Below are 21,314 nucleotides of genomic sequence, written 5' to 3' on the forward strand. Positions count from 1 at the left end.
ATGGCATAGACTGACCAGGTGAATCCTGGTAAAAGCTATGATCCCTTATTGATGTAATTTGTTCAATCCACTTCAATCAGTGTAGATGAAGGGCAGACAGGATAAAGAAGCATTTTTAATCTTTGAGACATGGATTGTGTGTGTTCCATTCATAGGGTGAATGGGCAAGACAAAATATTCAAGTAGCTTTTGAACCAGGTAGTAGGTGCCAGGTGCCCCGGTTTGTGTCAAGAACTGCAACGCTGCTGGGTTTTTCATGCTCAACAGTTTCCCGTGTGTATCAAGACTGGTCCATCACCCAAAGGACATCCAGCCAACTTGACACAACTGTGGGATGCATTAGAGTCAACATTGGCCAGAATCACTTTGGAATGTTGTCGATACCTTGTAGAATCCATGCCCCGACGAATTGAGACTGTTCTGAGGGCAAAAGGAATGGCAACTCAATATTGTGAATGTGTTCCTAATGTGTTGTACACTCAGTGTATATTCTCTCTATATACAGTACACTGAACAAAAATATAAACGCAACATGCAACAATTTCAAAGATTTTACTAAGTTACAGTTAATTTAAGCAAATCAGTCAATTGAAATGAATGTATTAGGTCCTAACCTATGGATTTCACATGACTGGGAATACAGATATGCATCTGTTGGTCATAGATACCTTTAAAAAAAAGGTAAGGGCGTGGATCAGAAAACCCGTCAGTGTCTGATCTGACCACCATTTGCATCATGCAGGAAGACACATCTCCTTCGCATAGATCAGGCAGTTGAATGTTGTCCCACTCCTCGTCAATGGCTTTGCGAATTTGCTGGATATTTGCAGGAACTGGAACACGCTGTTGTACACGTTGATCCAGTGTGCCAGTGACCATCAAAGGTGAGCATTAGCCCACTGAATTCGACTATGACGCCGAACTGCAGTCAGATCAAAGCCCTAGTGAGGACAACGAGCATGCAAATGAGCTTCCCTGAGACGTTTCTGCTTGTGCAGAAAATCTTTGAGTGTGCAAAGCCACAGTTTCATCAGCTATCCGGGTGGCTGTTCTCAGACCATCCCGCAGGTGAAGAAGCCGGATGGGGAGGTCCTGGGCTGACGTGGTTACACGTGTTCTGCGGTTGTGAGCCTGGCAATGCTAAATTCTCTAAAAAGATGTTTGAAGCAGCTTATAGTAGATAAATGAACATTCAATTATCTGGCAACAGCTCTGGTGGACATTCCTACAGTCAGCATGGCAATTGCACGCACTCTCAAAACTTGAGACATCTGTGGCATTGTGTTATGTGACAAAACTGCATATTTATATTGTCCTCAGCACAAGGTACACCTGTGCAATTATTATGCTGTTTAATCAGCTTTTTGATATGCCACACCTGTCAGGTGGATGGATTATCTTGGCAAAGGAGAAATGCTCACTAACATTGTTTGTACCCAACATTTCTGGGAACTTTCAGCTCATGAAATATGGTTACCAACACTTTTGCATGTTGTGTTTATATTTTTGTTCAGTATACACAGTGCCTTCGGAAAGTATTCAGACCCCTTTACTTTTTCCACATTTTGATACATTACAGCCTTATTCTAAAATTGATTAAATACTTTTCCCCCTCATAAATCTACACACAATACCCCATAATGACAAAGCAAAAACAGATTATTTGAAGTTAGCAAATATATATATATATATATATTTTTTTTTTTAAATATCAGATTTACTTAAGTTTTCAGACCCTTTAGTCAGTACTTTGTTGAAGCAGCTTTGGCAGTGATTGCAGCATCGAGTCTTCTTGGGTATGACACTACAAGCTTGGCACACCTGTATTTGGGGAGTTTCTCCCACTTTTCTCTGCAGATCCTCTCAGCTCTGTCAGGCTGGCAGGCTGGATGGGAGCATTGCGGCACAGGTATTTTCAGGTCTCGCCAGAGATTTCCGATCGGGTTCAAGTCTGGGCTCTGGCTGTGTCCGAAGGCACATTGTCTTGGCTGTGTGCTTGGGATTGTTGTCCTGTTGGAAGGTGAACCTTTGCCCCAGTCTGAGGTCCTGAGCGCTCTAGAGCAGGTTTTCATCAAGGATCTCTCTGTACTTTGGAACGTTCGTTCTTGCCTTGATCCTGACTCGGCGTCCAGTCCCTGCCGCTGAAAAACATCCCCACAGCATGATCCTGCCACCATGCTTCACCGTAGGGATGGTGCCAGGTTTACTCCAGACGTGACCCTTGGCATTTAGGCCATAGGGTTCAATCTTGGTTTCATCAGACCAGAGAATCTTGTTTCTCACGGTCTGAGAATCTTTAGGGGTCTTTTGGCAAACTCCAACCAGGCTGTCATGTGCCTTTTACTGAGGAGTGGCTTCCGTCTGGCCACTCTACCATAAAGGCCTGATTTATGGAGTGCTGCAGAGATGGTTATCCTTCTGGAAGGTTGTTCCATCTCCACAGATAAACTCTAGTGCTCTGTCAGAGTGACCATCAGGTTCTTGGTCACCTCCCTGACCAAGGCGCTACTCCACCTATTGCTCAGTTCGGCCGGGGGGCCAGCTCTAGGAAGAGTCTTGGTGGTTCCAAACTTCTTCCATTTAAGAATGATAGAGGCCATTGTGTTCTTGTGGACCTTTAACGCAGCAAAAATGTTTTGGTACCCTTCCCCAGATCTGTGCCTTGACACAATCCTGTATCTGTATCTGGTTTTTGCTCTGACATACACTGTCAACTGTGGGACCGTTATGAAGACAGGTGTGTGTCTTTCCAAATCATGTCAAATTAATAGAATTTACCACAGGTGGACTTCAATCAAGTTGTAGAAACATCTCAAGGATGACCAATGGAAACACGATGCACCTGAGCTCAATTTTGAATCTCATAGCAAAGGGTCTGAATACTTGGTATTTAAATATGGTATCTGTTTTTTACTTGTAATACATTTGCAATAATTTAAAACCAGTTTTGCTTGGTAATTATAGGGTATTGTGTGTAGATTGCTGAGGAAAATGTTTTATTTAATAGATTTTAGAATAAGACTAACATAACAAATTGTGTAAAAAGTCAAAGGGTCTGAATACTTTCCGAAGGCACTGTATAAATTCTCTATATAGTGTACTACTTTTGAGGGCCCATAGGGCTCTATGTAGGGAATAGTGTGCCATTGGGTCAGTCACCAGGTTTTTCTTTCTATAATACAATCTTTTAGTAAGTCTGAATCATTCAACGACACAGTTCTCAGATACGCATTATGGCACTGCTTTTGTAAGACGTTCAATACATGCAATATAAACATTTAATTTATCTTTAATCTAGACATGGAATTCATGTGAAAGCTTTGGGGGGGTTCAGATCAAGATAAACATGAATGATGGTATTTTCATGATGTTTCTAACCTTTATTGTGTTTTATCTCCCTTTTTGTCCTTTCTAGAGTCGGAAACATGCCAATAAAGTACGACTGTATTACATGCTACATCCCGTGGATGGAGGCTGCCCAGCTAAGAAACTCAGAACAGACAATGTGAGTACTACACTGGCTCTACACAAGGTGCTAAACACAACCTAAAAGGGTTCTTCGGCTTTCCCCATAGGTGAACCGTTTGAAGAACACTTTTTGGATCCAGGTAGAACCTTTTGGGGTTATTTTTGCACAGAGGGTTTTACCTGGAACCCAAAAGGGTTCTCCTATGGGGATAACCGAAGAACCCTTTTTCTAAGAGTGTAGTAGTGTCCGTTATACATCTCACTATCATGATGATGATTTCACACTTTTACAATAGTAAGAATTGGATAACAGAGTGTAAGTTTTTGAAAAATGCATAGCCCCATAGATAGGTTCTCAAATCATCTCTGCCTTCGATGCACTCACTGTCAGAGGAGTGTTAAACCTTTCTGTCTTAATGGACATTCCTGTTATTGATTCCTACCCCTGTGTCTCGACCTGCTTGCCTCTTGTGATGAATAGATATGTAGTAACACATTTCTGCTTGACTGAACCAACCGACGTCGAAGTGACAATGAACTGAAAGCCACAGGTTATCAGAGCAGAGCAGCTTTCTGTTAAGTGAAAAGAGCACATTTAGACTATATCCCAAATGGCACCCTACCCAGTGGGTAGGGTGCCATTGTTTCCACGTCATTTCAATGAAATTATGTTGAACCAACGTGGAATAGACATTGAATTGATGTAATAGTGGGCTTTGGTCAGAAGTAGTGCACTACTAAGTGAATAGGGTGCAACATGTCTCCCGTGTAAATGGTATTTTGACACCTGCAATTATGTTCTGCCATCAAACACCGGTTGATACATTTTAGTAATTTATCCAGAGCGACTTACAGTAGTGAGTGCATACATTTCATACTTTTTTCTTCTCCATACTGGTCCCCCATGGGAATCAAACTCACAACCCTGGCTTTGCAAACACCATGCTCTGCCAACTGAGCCACACGAGATACGTGTGGGTTGTGATGCTTGTGCTTAAAGTCTTCCTTCTTGTCTGAGAGGAACTACAGGAGAAATGGGTGGTGGTGGTGCGCAATTGGGTTTGTGCTTGCTAGCATCTGTGCGCCTATCTATGCTGACTCAAAGCTTTCACTGAGCCAAGACAAAGAAACAAACAGACAAGCTATTTGCAGGTGTGCTTTCTGTTCTGCATAGATAAAACCTGCAGCATTTGTGTCTCATCAGCTTTCTGCACAATCAGTGGCTACAGTATCATACTTCCGTGAAATAAGGGTTTATGTAATATTATCATATCAATGTGCATACGCTGGGCTTTTGACGTTGAGATCCATTGGTGTTGTGGGGAGATGGTGGCGGTGAGATCAGGGACATTGCAGTAGTGTTGGATCGGGAGAGCCTCAGTCTCAAGTCTCAACAGTGATTAGTCTGTCTGCCAGCTATCAGTCAAGGAGATCTTCTCCTCTGGACCTGATACAGACTCCTGTAGGGAAAGAGCTCTATCCCTCTCTCTCCTCCTCTCTTTTGTGTTTGTCTTTCACTCTTTCTCTTTCTCTCTGTCCCACCCTCTCTTTCTCTCTTCCTCTGCATTCCTTCCTTCCATCCCTTCTGTCTGTCTGTGTCTCTCTCTATCAATTCAATTTCAATTTAAGGGCTTTATTGGCATATGACACATATATTTACATTGCCAAACAAGTGAAATAATGAACAGTAAACATTACACTCAAAACTTCCAAAAGAATGAATTACAAATAGTACAAATCGTATACAGTGTTGTAACGATGTGCAAATAGTACAACAGGGAAAATAAATATCAGTTCTATTTACAATGTGGTTTGTTCTTCACTGGTTGCCATTTTCTTGTGGCAACAGGCCACAAATAATGCTGCTGTGATGGCACACTATGGTATTTCACCCAACAGATATGGGAGTTTATCAACATTGGATTTGTTTTCTAACTCTTTGTGTGTCTGTGTAATATGTCATCATACATTTGGCAGGAGGTTAGGAAGTGCAACTCAGTTTCCACCTCATTTTGTGGGCAGTGTGCACATAGCCCATCTTCTTTGAGAGACAGGTCTGCCTTTCTCAATAGCAAGGCTATGCTCACAGAGTCTGTACATGGTCAAAGCTTTCTTTACTTTTAGTTCAGGTATTCTGCCACTGTGTACTCGGTTTTGGGCCAAATAGCATTCTAGATTTATCTTTTTTTTGGTGAATTCTTTCCAATGTGTCAAGTAATATTTTACTTTACTTTTGTATTCTCAGGATTTGTTTGGGTCTAATTGTGTTGCTGTCCTGGGGCTCTGTGGGGACTGTTTGTGAACAGAGCCTCAGGACCAGCTTACTTAGAGGAGTCTTCTCCAGGTTCATCTCTCTAATTTGGGAAACTGTTGTAGAGGGTCTATTTTTTATTTAACTTTTATTTAACTAGGCAAGTCAGTTAAGAACAAATTCTTATTTACAATGATGGAGAGGAACAGTGGGTTACCTGCCTTGTTCAGGGGCAGAGCGAGAGATTTTTACCTTGTCGGCTCAGGGATTTGATCTAGCAACCTTTTGGTTACTGGTCCAACGCATTAACCACTAGGCTACTTGCCGCTCCAGGTGGCTAAAAATGTATTAGTTATCCCACTTTGACTTTAGCAACAGTTCTATACTATAAGATACAATTACTGTATTGTCCATTTAATCTTTTTGAGACGCCTTGTTGGTCCAGCTTCAATGCTTTAGGTAAAAACATGTCCTATGTTCAGTGGTTTTGAGCAATAACGTTGCTGTTGGATTTCTCACATATCGAGGTCTCTTTGATGACTACGAGTTTACATAAATATCAAAACACCCAAGAGAGAGAGAGATAAAAAAATACACAATGCAGACCAGTAAAATGTATTACTGTATTACCCACTGTAGCGTGCATGCAATCCTCGATAGGGGGATTAGTAGTTATTCATTTCCCTACATGAACAAAATAAGCAGCCTCCAAAAATGGCATCCAGGGGAATAGGTTGCTGGAGGTAGCTGAGGCAAATATTTGTTTTCTACGGCTCTATTTTACCTTTTCAGCTGCTTTCAAGATCAAAGCTCCCATGCTGTTGTGTATTGTGGATCGACGGACTCTGTAATCAGTGTATTCTCAGTGAACGCTGTGCTCCCATGCTCTGTGTTATCAGTGAACGCTGTGCTCCCATGCTCTGTGTTATCAGTGAACGCTGTGCTCCCATGCTCTGTGTTATCAGTGAACGCTGTGCTCCCATGCTCTGTGTTATCAGTGAACGCTGTGCTCCCATGCTCTGTGTTATCAGTGAACGCTGTGCTCCCATGCTCTGTGTTATCAGTGAACGCTGTGCTCCCATGCTCTGTGTTATCAGTGAACGCTGTGCTCCCATGCTCTGTGTTATCAGTGAACGCTGTGCTCCCATGCTCTGTGTTATCAGTGAACGCTGTGCTCCCATGCTCTGTGTTATCAGTGAACGCTGTGCTCCCATGCTCTGTGTTATCAGTGAACGCTGTGCTCCCATGCTCTGTGTTATCAGTGAACGCTGTGCTCCCATGCTCTGTGTTATCAGTGAACGCTGTGCTCCCATGCTCTGTGTTATCAGTGAACGCTGTGCTCCCATGCTCTGTGTTATCAGTGAACGCTGTGCTCCCATGCTCTGGGTTATCAGTGAACGCTGTGCTCCCATGCTCTGTGTTATCAGTGAACGCTGTGCTCCCATGCTCGGTGTTATCAGTGAACGCTGTGCTCCCATGCTCGGTGTTATCAGTGAACGCTGTGCTCCCATGCTCGGTGTTATCAGTGAACGCTGTGCTCCCATGCTCTGTGTTATCAGTGAACGCTGTGCTCCCATGCTCTGTGTTATCAGTGAACGCTGTGCTCTCATGCTCTGTGTTATCAGTGAACGCTGTGCTCTCATGCTCTGTGTTATCAGTGAACGCTGTGCTCTCATGCTCTGTGTTATCAGTGAACGCTGTGCTCTCATGCTCTGTGTTATCAGTGAACGCTGTGCTCTCATGCTCTGTGTTATCAGTGAACGCTGTGCTCTCATGCTCTGTGTCTTTGCTGCTGCATCACTGAGCAAAACACCAGACCGGGAAACTGCATTGGTCCACCTTTCATAGCTAAAGTTGATGTTCTGTGTCTTCCAGTGTAGTTAAGGCTGGGATTTTGGCTGGGTTTGAATTGTCTAAAATGTATGATATATTTTTAACCGCATAATTGCTCGAATTAAAGCTTTAATGAAATCAGAACCGTGAAGGAGAGGTACAGTACCAGTCAAAGGTTTGGACACGCCTACTTATTCTTTATTTGTAGTATTTTCTACATTGTAGAATAATACTGAAGATATCAAAACTATAAATAGCAAGCCAGCAGCATACCACCCTGCATCTCACTGCTGGCTTGCTTCTGAAGCTAAGCAGGGTTGGTGCTGGTCAGTCCCTGGATGGGAGACCAGATGCTCCTAGAAGTGGTGTTGGAGGGCCAGTAGGATGCACCCTTTCCTCTGGTCTAAAGTTGGAAAAAAACATCCCAATTCCCTAGGGCAGTGATTGTGGACATTGCCTTGTGTAGGGTGTGTTTTTCGGATGGGACGTTAAACAGGTGTCTTGTCTCTCTGTGGTCACTAAAGATCCCATAGCACTTATCCTGAAGAGTAGGTGTGTTAACCCTAAATTCCTAATCTGGCCTTCATGCCACCTAATCTTCCCCAGTTTACAGTTGGCTCATTCATCTCATCTCCCCTGTAACTATTCACCAGGTTGTTAATGAGAATGTGTTCTCAGTTAACTTGCCTGGTAAAACAAGGGTTAAATTAAAAATATTCCAAAAATATGGTATCATGTAGCAACCAAAAAAGTGTTAGACATATCGATATATTTGAGATTATTCAAAATAGCCACCCTTTGCCTTGATGACAGCTTTGTGGCATTCTCTAAACCAGCTTCACTTGGAATGCTTTTCCAACAGTCTTGAAGGAGTTCCCACATATGCTGAGCACTTGTTGGCTGCTTTTCCTTCACTCTGCGGTCCACCTCATCCCAAACCATCTCAATTGGGTTGAGGTCAGGTGATTGCAGAGGTACTCCATCATTCTCCTTCTTGGTCAAATAGCCCTTACACAGCCTGGAGGTGTGTTAGGTCATTGTCCTGTTGAAAAACAAAATGATAGTCTCACTAAGCTCAAACCAAATGGGATGTCGTATCTCTGCAGAATGCTGTGGTAGCCTTGCTGGTTAAGTGTGCCTTGAATTCTAAATAAATAACAGACAGTTTCACCAGCAAAGCCCCCCCCACACATCACACCTCCTCCTCCATGCTCACCTACTCTGTATCTCAAAGACACAGCGGTTGGAACCAAAAATCACAAATTTGGACTCATCAGACCAAAGGACAGATTTCCACCAGTCTAATGTCCATTGCTCGTGTTTCTTGGCTCAAGCAAGTCTCTTATTATTATTGGTGTCCTTTCGTACTGGTTTCTTTGCAGCAATTCGACCACAAAGGCCTGATTTACGCAGTCTCCCTGTGGCGGTCCTCATGAGTTTGAGTATGAGTTTATTTTTATTTTTACAGGGACAGTGCACATTAATCAACGTTTCAGTAAAAGTGCCGGTTTTAGCCAGCCGGCTAATTTTCAACCGCAGTCCCTGGGCAGGTTATTAAAAACAATTACAATATAGACAATAGCAACATAGAACAAGCAAGACATAGCAACATAGGACAAGCAAGACGTAGCATACAGACAGAGCAACATAGAGCAAAAAGCTCAAGACAAAATTCATAAAAGCAACAAAGTGTTTCCACACCTCACAAGCTACAGACAACAGACAACATGGAAAGCGGCAACACACAGCTAGGGACCATGTTCACAAATCTGATTGACCTTTAGCCATGTCTTCAAGCATTTTGTGAAAGTGTGATATGTGGTGCAGTTATGTGTGTCTGATGGCAGTGTATTCCAGACATGGGAAGCTCTCACAGAGAATGCAGATTTACTAAAGGTGCTTTTCCTTAGGGGAACTATACAGTCACCTCTCATGGCAGACCTTGTGGATCTGCTGCCATATGTCTGGGTTTTCTGTTTAACAAAAATATTGAGTGAGGGGGAGCCAGGCCATTAAGGATCTTGAATACAAGACATGCGTCGGTGTATTGCACAAGATTTTCCCAACTCAAGAGCTCATGCTTTCTAAGGATGTGACAATGATGATGGCTATTGGGTTTCCTATCAAGCACTTTGAGAGCCTGTTTGTAGACAGACTGAATAGGTTTTAATGTTGTACAGCAAGCTTGGGCCCAACTAGTCAAGCAGTATGTTAAGTGGGGGAGTATCATAGAGTTGAAGTACAGTTTTTTATTTTATTTTTATTTTTATTTCACCTTTATTTAACCAGGTAGGCTAGTTGAGAACAAGTTCTCATTTGCAACTGCGACCTGGCCAAGATAAAGCTTAGCAGTGTGAACAGACAACACAGAGTTACACATGGAGTAAACAATTAACAAGTCAATAACACAGTACAAAAAAGGCGAGTCTATATACATTGTGTGCAAAAGGCATGAGGAGGTAGGCGAATAATTACAATTTTGCAGATTAGCACTGGAGTGATAAATGATCAGATGGTCATGTACAGGTAGAGATACTGGTGTGCAAAAGAGCAGAAAAGTAAATAAATAAAAACAGTGTGGGGATGAGGTAGGTGAAAATGGGTGGGTTATTTACCAATAGACTATGTACAGCTGCAGCGATGGTTTAGCTGCTCAGATAGCACATGTTTGAAGTTGGTGAGGGAGATAAAAGTCTCCAACTTCAGGGATTTTTGCAATTCGTTCCAGTCACAGGCAGCAGAGTACTGGAACGAAAGGCGGCCAAATGAGGTGTTGGCTTTAGGGATGATCAGTGAGATACACCTGCTGGAGCGTGTGCTACGGATGGGTGTTGCCATCGTGACCAGTGAACTGAGATAAGGCGGAGCTTTACCTAGCATGGATTTGTAGATGACCTGGAGCCAGTGGGTCTGGCGACGAATATGTAGCGAGGGCCAGCCGACTAGAGCATACAAGTCGCAGTGGTGGGTGGTATAAGGTGCTTTAGTGACAAAACGGATGGCACTGTGATAAACTGCATCCAGTTTGCTGAGTAGAGTGTTGGAGGCAATTTTGTAGATGACGTCGCCGAAGTCGAGGATCGGTAGGATAGTCAGTTTTACTAGGGTAAGTTTGGCGGCGTGAGTGAAGGAGGCTTTGTTGCGGAATAGAAAGCCGACTCTTGATTTGATTTTCGATTGGATATGTTTGATATGAGTCTGGAAGGAGAGTTTACAGTCAAGCCAGACACCTACGTACTTATAGGTGTCCACATATTCAAGGTCGGAACCATCCAGGGTGGTGATGCTCGTCGGGCATGCGGGTGCAGGCAACGATCGGTTGAAAAGCATGCATTTGGTTTTACTAGCGTTTAAGAGCAGTTGGAGGCCACGGAAGGAGTGTTGTATGGCATTGAAGATCGTTTGGAGGTTAGATAGCACAGTGTCCAAGGACGAGCCGGAAGTATATAGAATGGTGTCGTCTGCGTAGAGGTGGATCAGGGAATCGCCCGCAGCAAGAGCAACATCATTGATATATACAGAGAAAAGAGTCGGCCCGAGAATTGAACCCTGTGGCACCCCCATAGAGACTGCCAGAGGACCGGACAGCATGCCCTCCGATTTGACACACTGAACTCTGTCTGCGAAGTAATTGGTGAACCAGGCAAGGCAGTCATCCGAAAAACCGAGGCTACTGAGTCCGCCGATAAGAATATGGTGATTGACAGAGTCGAAAGCCTTGGCAAGGTCGATGAAGATGGCTGCACAGTACTGTCTTTTATCGATGGCGGTTATGATATCGTTTAGTACCTTGAGTGTGGCTGAGGTGCACCCGTGACCGGCTCGGAAACCAGATTGCACAGCGGAGAAGGTACGGTGGGATTCGAGATGGTCAGTGACCTGTTTGTTGACTTGGCTTTCGAAGACCTTAGATAGGCAGGGCAGGATGGATATAGGTCTGTAACAGTTTGGGTCCAGGGTGTCTCCCCCTTTGAAGAGGGGGATGACTGCGGCAGCTTTCCAATCCTTGGGGATCTCAGACGATATGAGAGAGAGGTTGAACAGGCTGGTAATAGGGGTTGCAACAATGGCGGCGGATAGTTTCAGAAATAGAGGGTCCAGATTGTCAAGCCCAGGTGATTTGTACGGGTCCAGGTTTTGCAGTTTTGCTACCTCTGTAGTCAAACAATTTTGTATAAATTGGAAATTAGCTAGGTTGAATTTAGTTATTTGAATTACCTTTTTCACATGCTTTTTAAAAGAGAGGTTGGAATCAAGTATGATGCCAAGGTACTTAAAATCGGATACCACCTGGAGCATCTCCCCTGACACATAGACATCTGGCTCAGTAGCATCTGTTGCCCTCTTTGTGAAGAACATGCAAACAGTTTTTTTCACATTGAGATGCAAACACGAGTCACTGAGCCACTTTGTAACCTGGACCATTACAGTAGTGAGTTCTTGTGCAGCTTGTTGTTTGCTCTTTGCATGCACATATATCACTGTATCATCTGCATACATTTGAACTTCAGACCCAGTACAGACAGAAGGCAGATCATTAATGTACAGGCTGAACAGGAGGGGCCCCAGTATTGACCCTTGGGGCACGCCCACATCATAGCTATGATAGGGCGACAGCTCATTGCTCACTCTGACACACTGAGTTCTGCCTTCAAGGTATGATTTCATCCATCTCAAGGCATCAGGGGAAAAGTTGAACTTGGACAATTTTGTGATGAGAATCTCATGGTTAACAGTATCAAAAGCCTTCCTTAGGTCCAGAAACACAGCCCCAACAGCACCCCCTTTGTCCATCTTGGACTTCACATTTTCCAGAAGAAAGCAGTTGGCCGTTTCTGTGGAGTGTTTCGCTCTGAAGCCAAACTGCATGGAGTGTAATGTGAAGGGGCTGTTGTTGAGGTGGGCAATCAGTTGTTCTGCTACACACTTTTTAACAACCTTTGACACCACAGGTAGTATACTAATGGGCCTGTAGTTACTCACGTCAGCAGGGTCGCCTGATTTAAAGATGGCCGTTATTATGGCCGACTTCCATACCCTTGGAAACACACCGAGACCAATAGATGTGTTGGTGACCTTAGTAATGGGGCCAATGAGTGACTGTAGTTTTTAAGAAAGGTAGAGTCCATCCCAAACACATCTTTGGCTTTAGAGTTCTTTAGTGAGCTAATCACCTTGTTCACCTTTGACTCAGAAACCTCCCTTATGATGACGACAGGTTGAGTGTCATTCACTAGCACTGAGCCCAAGAAACCAGTGGAGGGGTTCTGTGTCAGTGCCCTGACAGAGTCAATAAAGTAGGAATTGAAGGCTATTGCTATTTCGACTGCATCCTGTGTTAGATTGTTATTCACCATGATTTCTAGTCTTTTTGCAGTGTTACTATGGTCTTTCCCTGTTAACTTTTTTAGATTCTCCCATATCAATTTAGAATTTCCCTTTGCTTCACCAATTATGTTAATAAAAAGTTTGCCTTGGCCTGTCTGATTTCTTTCATCACCTTATTTCTCAACATGGCAAACCTACGTCTGTCATGCTCTAATTTAGATTTTAGGGCTATTTTTAGAGCATAATCTCGTTCTTTCATCAATTTCCAGATTTCTCCATTTAGCCAAGGAAGAGTGCTCTTTTGGCCAGGTTTGGATTTGATTTTCTTTAGGAAGCCATTTATTGTAGTCTGGATTGTGGATAGAAAAACCTGACTATCAGCTTCCACGTCTGTATAGGACAAGAGATCATTCCAGTTTATTCCCTTAATTGCTTTTTCAAAATAGTTTAATTCACTCTTAGGTATTCTGAGTTGATCCGGCTTTCTAACAGTAGAGAGGTTAAACCTGCTCTTAGACTGCGTTCTAGCTATAAATCTCAGATTATGATCAGACAGCCCAGTAACCATATTGAATGATTTAGTCACTCTCTCTGGTTTATTACTGAACACCAAATCAATCTGTGTTTTAGAGCAACAAGTCATATACCATCCCTACCTTTTCACAGCACAACTGATTGGCTCAAACCCATTAACCACTTAGAAATGTACATTCATCAATAATTTCAAAGCTCATTACATTAAAATTACACATCATTTAAAAGCCCATCTCGTAGAGAGTGTTACAAATTGGACTGTATTTAGTAACTTACTGTGAGGAGATGGTGATTGGGTCTAAATAGTCGTTTGCTAGTCTAAATTCGCTGTACTTGAAAGTCAAACTCTTCCCACACGCCAACAATTTTTTCTTAGCTTCAGAAGCATCTGCATTCACCAAATGTTGTGTGGTTATCCTTAGATATATTCTCCCGTCTTGCCCAGAGGGATATGCTGACATGTTGTACATTTTGCATTTTACCTACATCTTTAGTATTCTACAGATAGAAAGTCATGGAGTGACTTAACAAAGTGAAACCAAAGTATTTAGGCTGACTTCATCCAGTGTTCATCTTTTTCTTTGCCGCAACATGTGCCTATATGTATAAAATATTTTGGATTGTTTTATACAAAAGGTCTTATATTTGTGTCTACTTTCCACTGGTAAAAAAAAATGATTGTGATATGATTAAGTTGAAAAAAAAGTACCTTATGAGGGTGTGGTACCTGGCCTTAATCTTAACTGGAGTGCTGTCCACAGACACTATGGATGCATCCCAAATGAAACCATATTCCCTACTGCATTACCATTGACAAGAGCCATATGGGCCTGAATAAGATGCCATTTGGGACGCAGGCCATGACAGCCAGTTCACTACATTGCTCTAACAAGCTTACATGCTCAGTCTGCAGCCAATCCACTCACAGACAATACATGGTAGCAAATCAGAGAAGAGAACAGAAGACCGTCATAGCCATGTCCATCTGCTACTGTGCTGGATCTGCCTAGTGGCATTCGTTACTAATAGGTACATGGCCCCTGAAGGACAGTTAAAATGTCATCCTTAGCTCCGGGCCCTGTAACTCAATGCAGAAGCCATTAAAGAGGATACAATTAGCGACAGGGGGAGACTTTTGTGCTGATTGAATATCTCATCAGAGCCTCACTCCTATTTAATTAGTGGTGTTTAAATCAACCCTTCATGGGCAGTAACAGGATAGAGTTCCAGAGGAGGAGAGGAGAGGGATCCAGTTTCAGCAGTGGGAGAGAGTGAAGTTAACCAGACAGACAGAGAACCCAAAAATTACCTGTACAGTATTCTCTCTCTCTCTCCCATCGTTCTATCTTTCTTACTCCCCCTCTTTTCTCACTCTCTTTCCCCTCTTTCTATCCCTCTTCCTTCCCCCCTCTCTCTCTCTGCTGCATGATAAATAAATAATATAATAATAGGATATAATTATCCTAGAGAGCCAGATAACCCAAATCTGTACAGTAGGCTAGCTCCTCTCTCTCCTCTCCAGTGCATCTGCTCAGTTCCTTTCTGCGGTATTACAGTTTTCAGCTACTCAGCTACTCTACACAGAACACATCCCAGTGGTAGAATACATCCCAGCGGCTGAACACATTATAAATTGGCAGAAAAGTTCCTCCATCCTGTGCATTTATCACCTTGTCTAAGGCGGTGGTTCCATAATGTTATCCCTTGATGCTCACACTGTCATTCTCCATTGACTGTAACAGCAGGCATGAGATGTAGTAGAAAAGGCAGGAAAATAAGCGTTATCCCTGGACACATTCAACATTTGTAATGTTTCTGTAGGTTTTACTCACAAAAATGTTGAATGTTGATAGCCTGATCTTTCCAGTCATTTACAAAAGGAAATTAGAGAGCTATAAAACAGATAGGATTAAACTAAAGGTTGCAAGTTCAAACCCCCGAGCTGACAAGGTACAAATCTGTCGTTCTGCCCCTGAACAGGCAGTTAACCCACTGTTCCTAGGCTGTCATTGAAAATAAGAATTTGTTCTTAACTGACTTGCCTAGTTAAATAAAGGTCAAATAAAATAAATAAAATAAAAAGTGGGCTGTGACTGTTCTATGGCTTTAAGGTGGCTGAAATCACTGGAGAGAGAGGCCCCTGTGTCTGGACCTGGCTGAGCAACTGTTTGGACCTCACCTGACAACTGTGGCAGGCTAATCTCCCACAGTACGTCGGTTTTGTAAACAGAGAATATGAATTGGCTGATTATCTATACTCTGTCAGAGATACGAAGCAGAGACAGATCCTTACCAAGTACAGGCTGAGTGACCACCAACTGGATATAGAAACCGGCAGACATTAAAAGACATGGCTACCCAAAGATGTGGTCACTGCATGACAGGGGAGGTAGAGACAGAGATGCACTTTCTCATTTACTGTGAGAAACACTCCTCACCAAGAGATTAATTATTCACAGTAATGACTACATTTATACAAAATTTTAACTTATTCAACCCAGAGGAAAAACTAAAAATACTCATGGGCGAAGGAGCAATGACTCCTCTTGCAGCCAAATATGTATTTTCCTGCCATAGCCTGAGGGACACTGAATAATAACATCTGCATAGTAAGCAGTAACTTACTTATTATTGCTATTATTGTTTATGCTATTATTATTGTTGTTAATCATTCCAAATTGTAGTGGTATGGTTGGTAATGGAAATGATAGCAGTTTAATGGTGATGGAAGTTGTAGTAGTAATGATGATGGTAGGTGTAGTACTGATGAAGATGACCGTTATTTATTTGGTTATAGTTTCATTTTCCATATACATTTCTACTATTGACTTATCATATTATTGTTATTATTTTTGTATTTAAAAAAGAAAAAAGAGACGGACAGAAAGAGACGGACAGATGGAGAGAGAAGAGAGAGAGAGAGACGGACAGACGGAGAGAGAGAGAGATGGACAGACGGAGAGAGAGAGAGAGAGACGGACAGACAGAGAGAGAGACGGGCAGACGGAGAGAGAGAGAGAGAGACGGGGAGAGAGAGAGAGAGAGAGACGGACAGAGAGAGAGAGAGCGAGATGGACAGACGGAGACAGAGAGAGACGGACAGATGGGGAGAGAGAGAGAGAGAGAGATGGGGAGAGAGAGAGAGAGAGAGACGGACAGACGGAAAGAGAGAGAGAGAGACGGAGAGAGAGAGACAGACGGAGAGAGAGAGAGAGACGGAGAGAGAGAGAGAGAGAGAGAGAGACGGACAGACGGAGAGAGAGAGGCGGACGACGGAGAGAGAGAGAGACGGACAGACGGAGAGAGAGAGAGAGACGGACAGACGGAGAGAGAGAGAGACGGACAGACGGAGAGAGAGAGACGGACAGACGGAGAGAGAGAGAGAGAGACGGACAGACGGAGAGAGAGAGAGAGACGGACAGAGACGGAGAGAGAGAGAGAGAGAGACGGACAGACGGAGAGAGAGAGAGAGAGACGGACAGACGGAGAGAGAGAGAGAGAGACGGACAGACGGAGAGAGAGAGAGAGAGACGGACAGACGGAGAGAGAGAGAGAGACGGACAGACGGAGAGAGAGAGAGAGAGACGGACAGACGGAGAGAGAGAGAGAGAGACGGACAGACGGAGAGAGAGAGACGGACAGAGAGACGGAGAGAGAGAGAGAGACGGACAGACAGAGAGAGAGAGAGACGGACAGAGAGAGAGAGAGGACAGAGAGAGAGAGACGGACAGAGAGAGAGAGACGGACAGACGGAGAGAGAGAGAGAGACGGACAGACGGAGAGAGAGAGAGAGACGGACAGACGGAGAGAGAGAGAGAGACGGACAGACGGAGAGAGAGAGAGATAGAAAGAGACGGACAGATGGAGAAAGAGAGAGAGAGACGGACAGATGGGGAGAGAGAGACAGACAGACAGACGGAGAGAGAGAGAGCGAGATGGACAGATGGAGAGAGAGAGAGACGGACAGACGGAGACAGAGAGAGACGGACGGATGGAGAGAGAGAGAGAGAATGACAGAAGGAGAGAGAGAGAGAGACGGACAGAAGGAGAGAGAGAGAGAGAGAGAGAATGGACAGAGAGAGAGAGAGACGGACAGACGGAGAGAGAGAGAGAGAGAGACGGACAGACGGAGAGAGAGAGAGACGGACAGACGGAGAGAGAGAGAGACGGACAGACGGAGACGGACGGATGGAGAGAGAGAGAGACGGACAGACGGAGACAGAGAGAGACGGACGGATGGAGAGAGAGAGAGAGAGAGAGACGGACAGATGGAGAGAGAGAGAGAATGACAGAAGGAGAGAGAGAGAGAGACGGACAGACAGAGAAAGAGAGAGAGACGGACAGAAGGAGAGAGAGAGAGAGACGGACAGAAGGAGAGAGAGAGAGAGAGAGAGAGACGGACGGACAGAAGGAGAGAGAGACGGACAGAGAGAGAGAGAGACGGACAGATGGAGGGAGAGAGAGAGAGAGAGACGGACAGACTGAGAGAGAGAGAGAGAATGACAGACAGAGAAAGAGAGAGAGACGGACAGAAGGAGAGAGAGAGAGAGAGAGACGGACAGATGGAGAGAGAGAGAGAGAGAGAATGACAGATAGAGAAAGAGAGAGAGAGAGAATGACAGACAGAGAAAGAGAGAGAGAGAGAATGACAGAAGGAGAGAGAGAGAGAGACGGACGGACAGAAGGAGAGAGAGACGGACAGATGGAGAGAGAGAGAGAGAGAGACGGACAGATGGAGAGAGAGAGAGAGAGAGAATGACAGACAGAGAAAGAGAGAGAGAGAGATGACAGACAGAGAAAGAGAGAGAGACGGACAGAAGGAGAGAGAGAGAGAGACAGAAGGAGAGAGAGAGAGAGAGAGACGGACGGACAGAAGGAGAGAGAGACGGACGGACGGACAGAAGGAGAGAGAGACGGACCGACGGACAGATGGAGGGAGAGAGAGAGAGAGAGACGGACAGACGGAGAGAGAGAGAGAGAGACGGACAGACTGAGAGAGAGAGAGACAGACAGACGGAGAGAGAGACAGACAGACGGAGAGAGAGAGAGAGACGGACAGAGAGAGAGAGACGGACAGACGGAGAGAGAGAGAGAGACGGACAGACGGAGAGAGAGAGAGCGAGATGGACAGACGGAGACAGAGAGAGACGGACAGATGGGGAGAGAGAGAGAGAGAGAGACGGGGAGAGAGAGAGAGAGAGAGACGGACAGACGGAAAGAGAGAGAGAGAGACGGAGAGAGAGAGAGAGACGGACAGAGAGAGAGAGACGGAGAGAGAGAGACGGACAGACGGAGAGAGAGAGAGACGGACAGACGGAGAGAGAGAGAGAGACGGACAGACGGAGAGAGAGAGAGAGACGGACAGACGGAGAGAGAGAGAGACGGACAGACGGAGAGAGAGAGAGATAGAAAGAGACGGACAAATGGAGAAAGAGAGAGAGAGACAGACAGATGGAGAAAGAGAGAGAGAGACGGACAGATGGGGAGAGAGAGACAGACAGACAGACGGAGAGAGAGAGAGCGAGATGGACAGATGGAGAGAGAGAGAGACGGACAGACGGAGACAGAGAGAGACGGACGGATGGAGAGAGAGAGAGAGAATGACAGAAGGAGAGAGAGAGAGAGACGGACAGACAGAGAAAGAGAGAGAGACGGACAGAAGGAGAGAGAGAGAGAGAGAGAGAATGGACAGAGAGAGAGAGAGACGGACAGACGGAGAGAGAGAGAGAGAGACGGACAGACGGAGAGAGAGAGAGACGGACAGACGGAGAGAGAGAGAGACGGACAGACGGAGACGGACGGATGGAGAGAGAGAGAGACGGACAGACGGAGACAGAGAGAGACGGACGGATGGAGAGAGAGAGAGAGAGAGAGACGGACAGATGGAGAGAGAGAGAGAGAATGACAGAAGGAGAGAGAGAGAGAGACGGACAGACAGAGAAAGAGAGAGAGACGGACAGAAGGAGAGAGAGAGAGAGAGAGAGACGGACGGACAGAAGGAGAGAGAGACGGACAGAGAGAGAGAGAGACGGACAGATGGAGGGAGAGAGAGAGAGAGACGGACAGACTGAGAGAGAGAGAGAGAATGACAGAAGGAGAGAGAGAGAGAGACGGACAGACAGAGAAAGAGAGAGAGACGGACAGAAGGAGAGAGAGAGAGAGAGAGACGGACAGATGGAGAGAGAGAGAGAGAGAGAATGACAGACAGAGAAAGAGAGAGAGAGAGAATGACAGAAGGAGAGAGAGAGAGAGAGAGACGGACGGACAGAAGGAGAGAGAGACGGACAGATGGAGAGAGAGAGAGAGAGACGGACAGATGGAGAGAGAGAGAGAGAGAGAATGACAGACAGAGAGAGAAGAGAGAGAGAATGACAGACAGAGAAAGAGAGAGAGACGGACAGAAGGAGAGAGAGAGAGAGACAGAAGGAGAGAGAGAGAGAGAGACGGACGGACAGAAGGAGAGAGAGACGGACGGACGGACAGAAGGAGAGAGAGACGGACCGACGGACAGATGGAGGGAGAGAGAGAGAGAGAGACGGACAGACGGAGAGAGAGAGAGAGAGACGGACAGACGGAGAGAGAGAGAGAGACAGACAGACGGAGAGAGAGAGAGAGACAGACAGACGGAGAGAGAGAGAGAGACGGACAGAGAGAGAGAGACGGACAGACGGAGAGAGAGAGAGACGACGGACGGAGAGAGAGAGAGACGGACAGACGGAGAGAGAGAGAGATAGAAAGAGACGGACAGATGGAGAGAGAGAGAGAGAGAGAGACGGACGGACAGAAGGAGAGAGAGACGGACAGACGGACAGATGGAGGGAGAGAGAGAGAGACGGAGAGAGAGAGAGAGACAGACAGACGGAGAGAGAGAGAGAGACAGACAGACGGAGAGAGAGAGAGAGACAGACAGACGGAGAGAGAGAGAGATAGAAAGAGACGGACAGACGGAGAGAGAGAGAGATAGAAAGAGACGGACAGATGGAGAGAGAGAGAGAGAGAGACGGACGGACAGAAGGAGAGAGAGACGGACAGACGGACAGATGGAGGGAGAGAGAGAGAGACGGAGAGAGAGAGAGAGACAGACAGACGGAGAGAGAGAGAGAGACAGACAGACGGAGAGAGAGAGAGAGACAGACAGACGGAGAGAGAGAGAGAGACGGACAGACGGAGAGAGAGAGAGACGGACAGACGGAGAGAGAGAGAGAGACGGACAGACGGAGAGAGAGAGAGACGGACAGACGGAGACAGAGAGAGACGGACGGATGGAGAGAGAGAGAGACGGACAGATGGAGAGAGAGAGAGAGAATGACAGAAGGAGAGAGAGAGAGAGACGGACAGACAGAGAAAGAGAGAGAGACGGACAGAAGGAGAGAGAGAGAGAGAGAGACGGACGGACATAAGGAGAGAGAGACGGACAGATGGAGGGAGAGAGAGAGAGAGAGACGGACAGACGGAGAGAGAGAGAGAGAATGACAGAAGGAGAGAGAGAGAGAGACGGACAGACAGAGAAAGAGAGAGAGACGGACAGAAGGAGAGAGAGAGAGAGAGAGACGGACGGACAGAAGGAGAGAGAGACGGACAGACGGACAGATGGAGGGAGAGAGAGAGAGAGAGACGGAGAGAGAGAGAGAGACAGACAGACGGAGAGAGAGAGAGAGACAGACAGACGGAGAGAGAGAGAGAGACGGACAGACGGAGAGAGAGAGAGAGACGGACAGACGGAGAGAGAGAGAGAGACGGACAGACGGAGAGAGAGAGAGAGACGGACAGACGGAGAGAGAGAGAGACGGACAGACGGAGAGAGAGAGACGGACAGAGAGAGAGAGAGAGAGAGAGAGAGAGAGAGAGAGAGAGAGAGAGAGAGAGAGAGAGAGAGAGAGACGGACAGATGGAGAGAGAG

At 45.4% G+C, this 21,314-nt stretch overlaps 1 protein-coding gene across 1 annotated transcript in view; it reads left to right on the forward strand.

Annotated features, from left to right (window-relative positions):
• The window catches only part of LOC135513885 (zinc finger matrin-type protein 4-like), a 193,622-nt gene that overhangs the window by 66,949 nt on the left and 105,359 nt on the right, over positions 1 to 21,314 (forward strand). Inside the window, exon 3 of the mRNA XM_064936878.1 lies at positions 3,416 to 3,505. Coding sequence (XP_064792950.1) covers positions 3,416 to 3,505 — 90 coding nt within the window. The remainder of the gene's footprint in view (positions 1 to 3,415; positions 3,506 to 21,314) is intronic.

This window comes from Oncorhynchus masou, chromosome 25, assembly GCF_036934945.1.
Source record: "Oncorhynchus masou masou isolate Uvic2021 chromosome 25, UVic_Omas_1.1, whole genome shotgun sequence".
Taxonomy (NCBI): domain Eukaryota; kingdom Metazoa; phylum Chordata; class Actinopteri; order Salmoniformes; family Salmonidae; genus Oncorhynchus; species Oncorhynchus masou.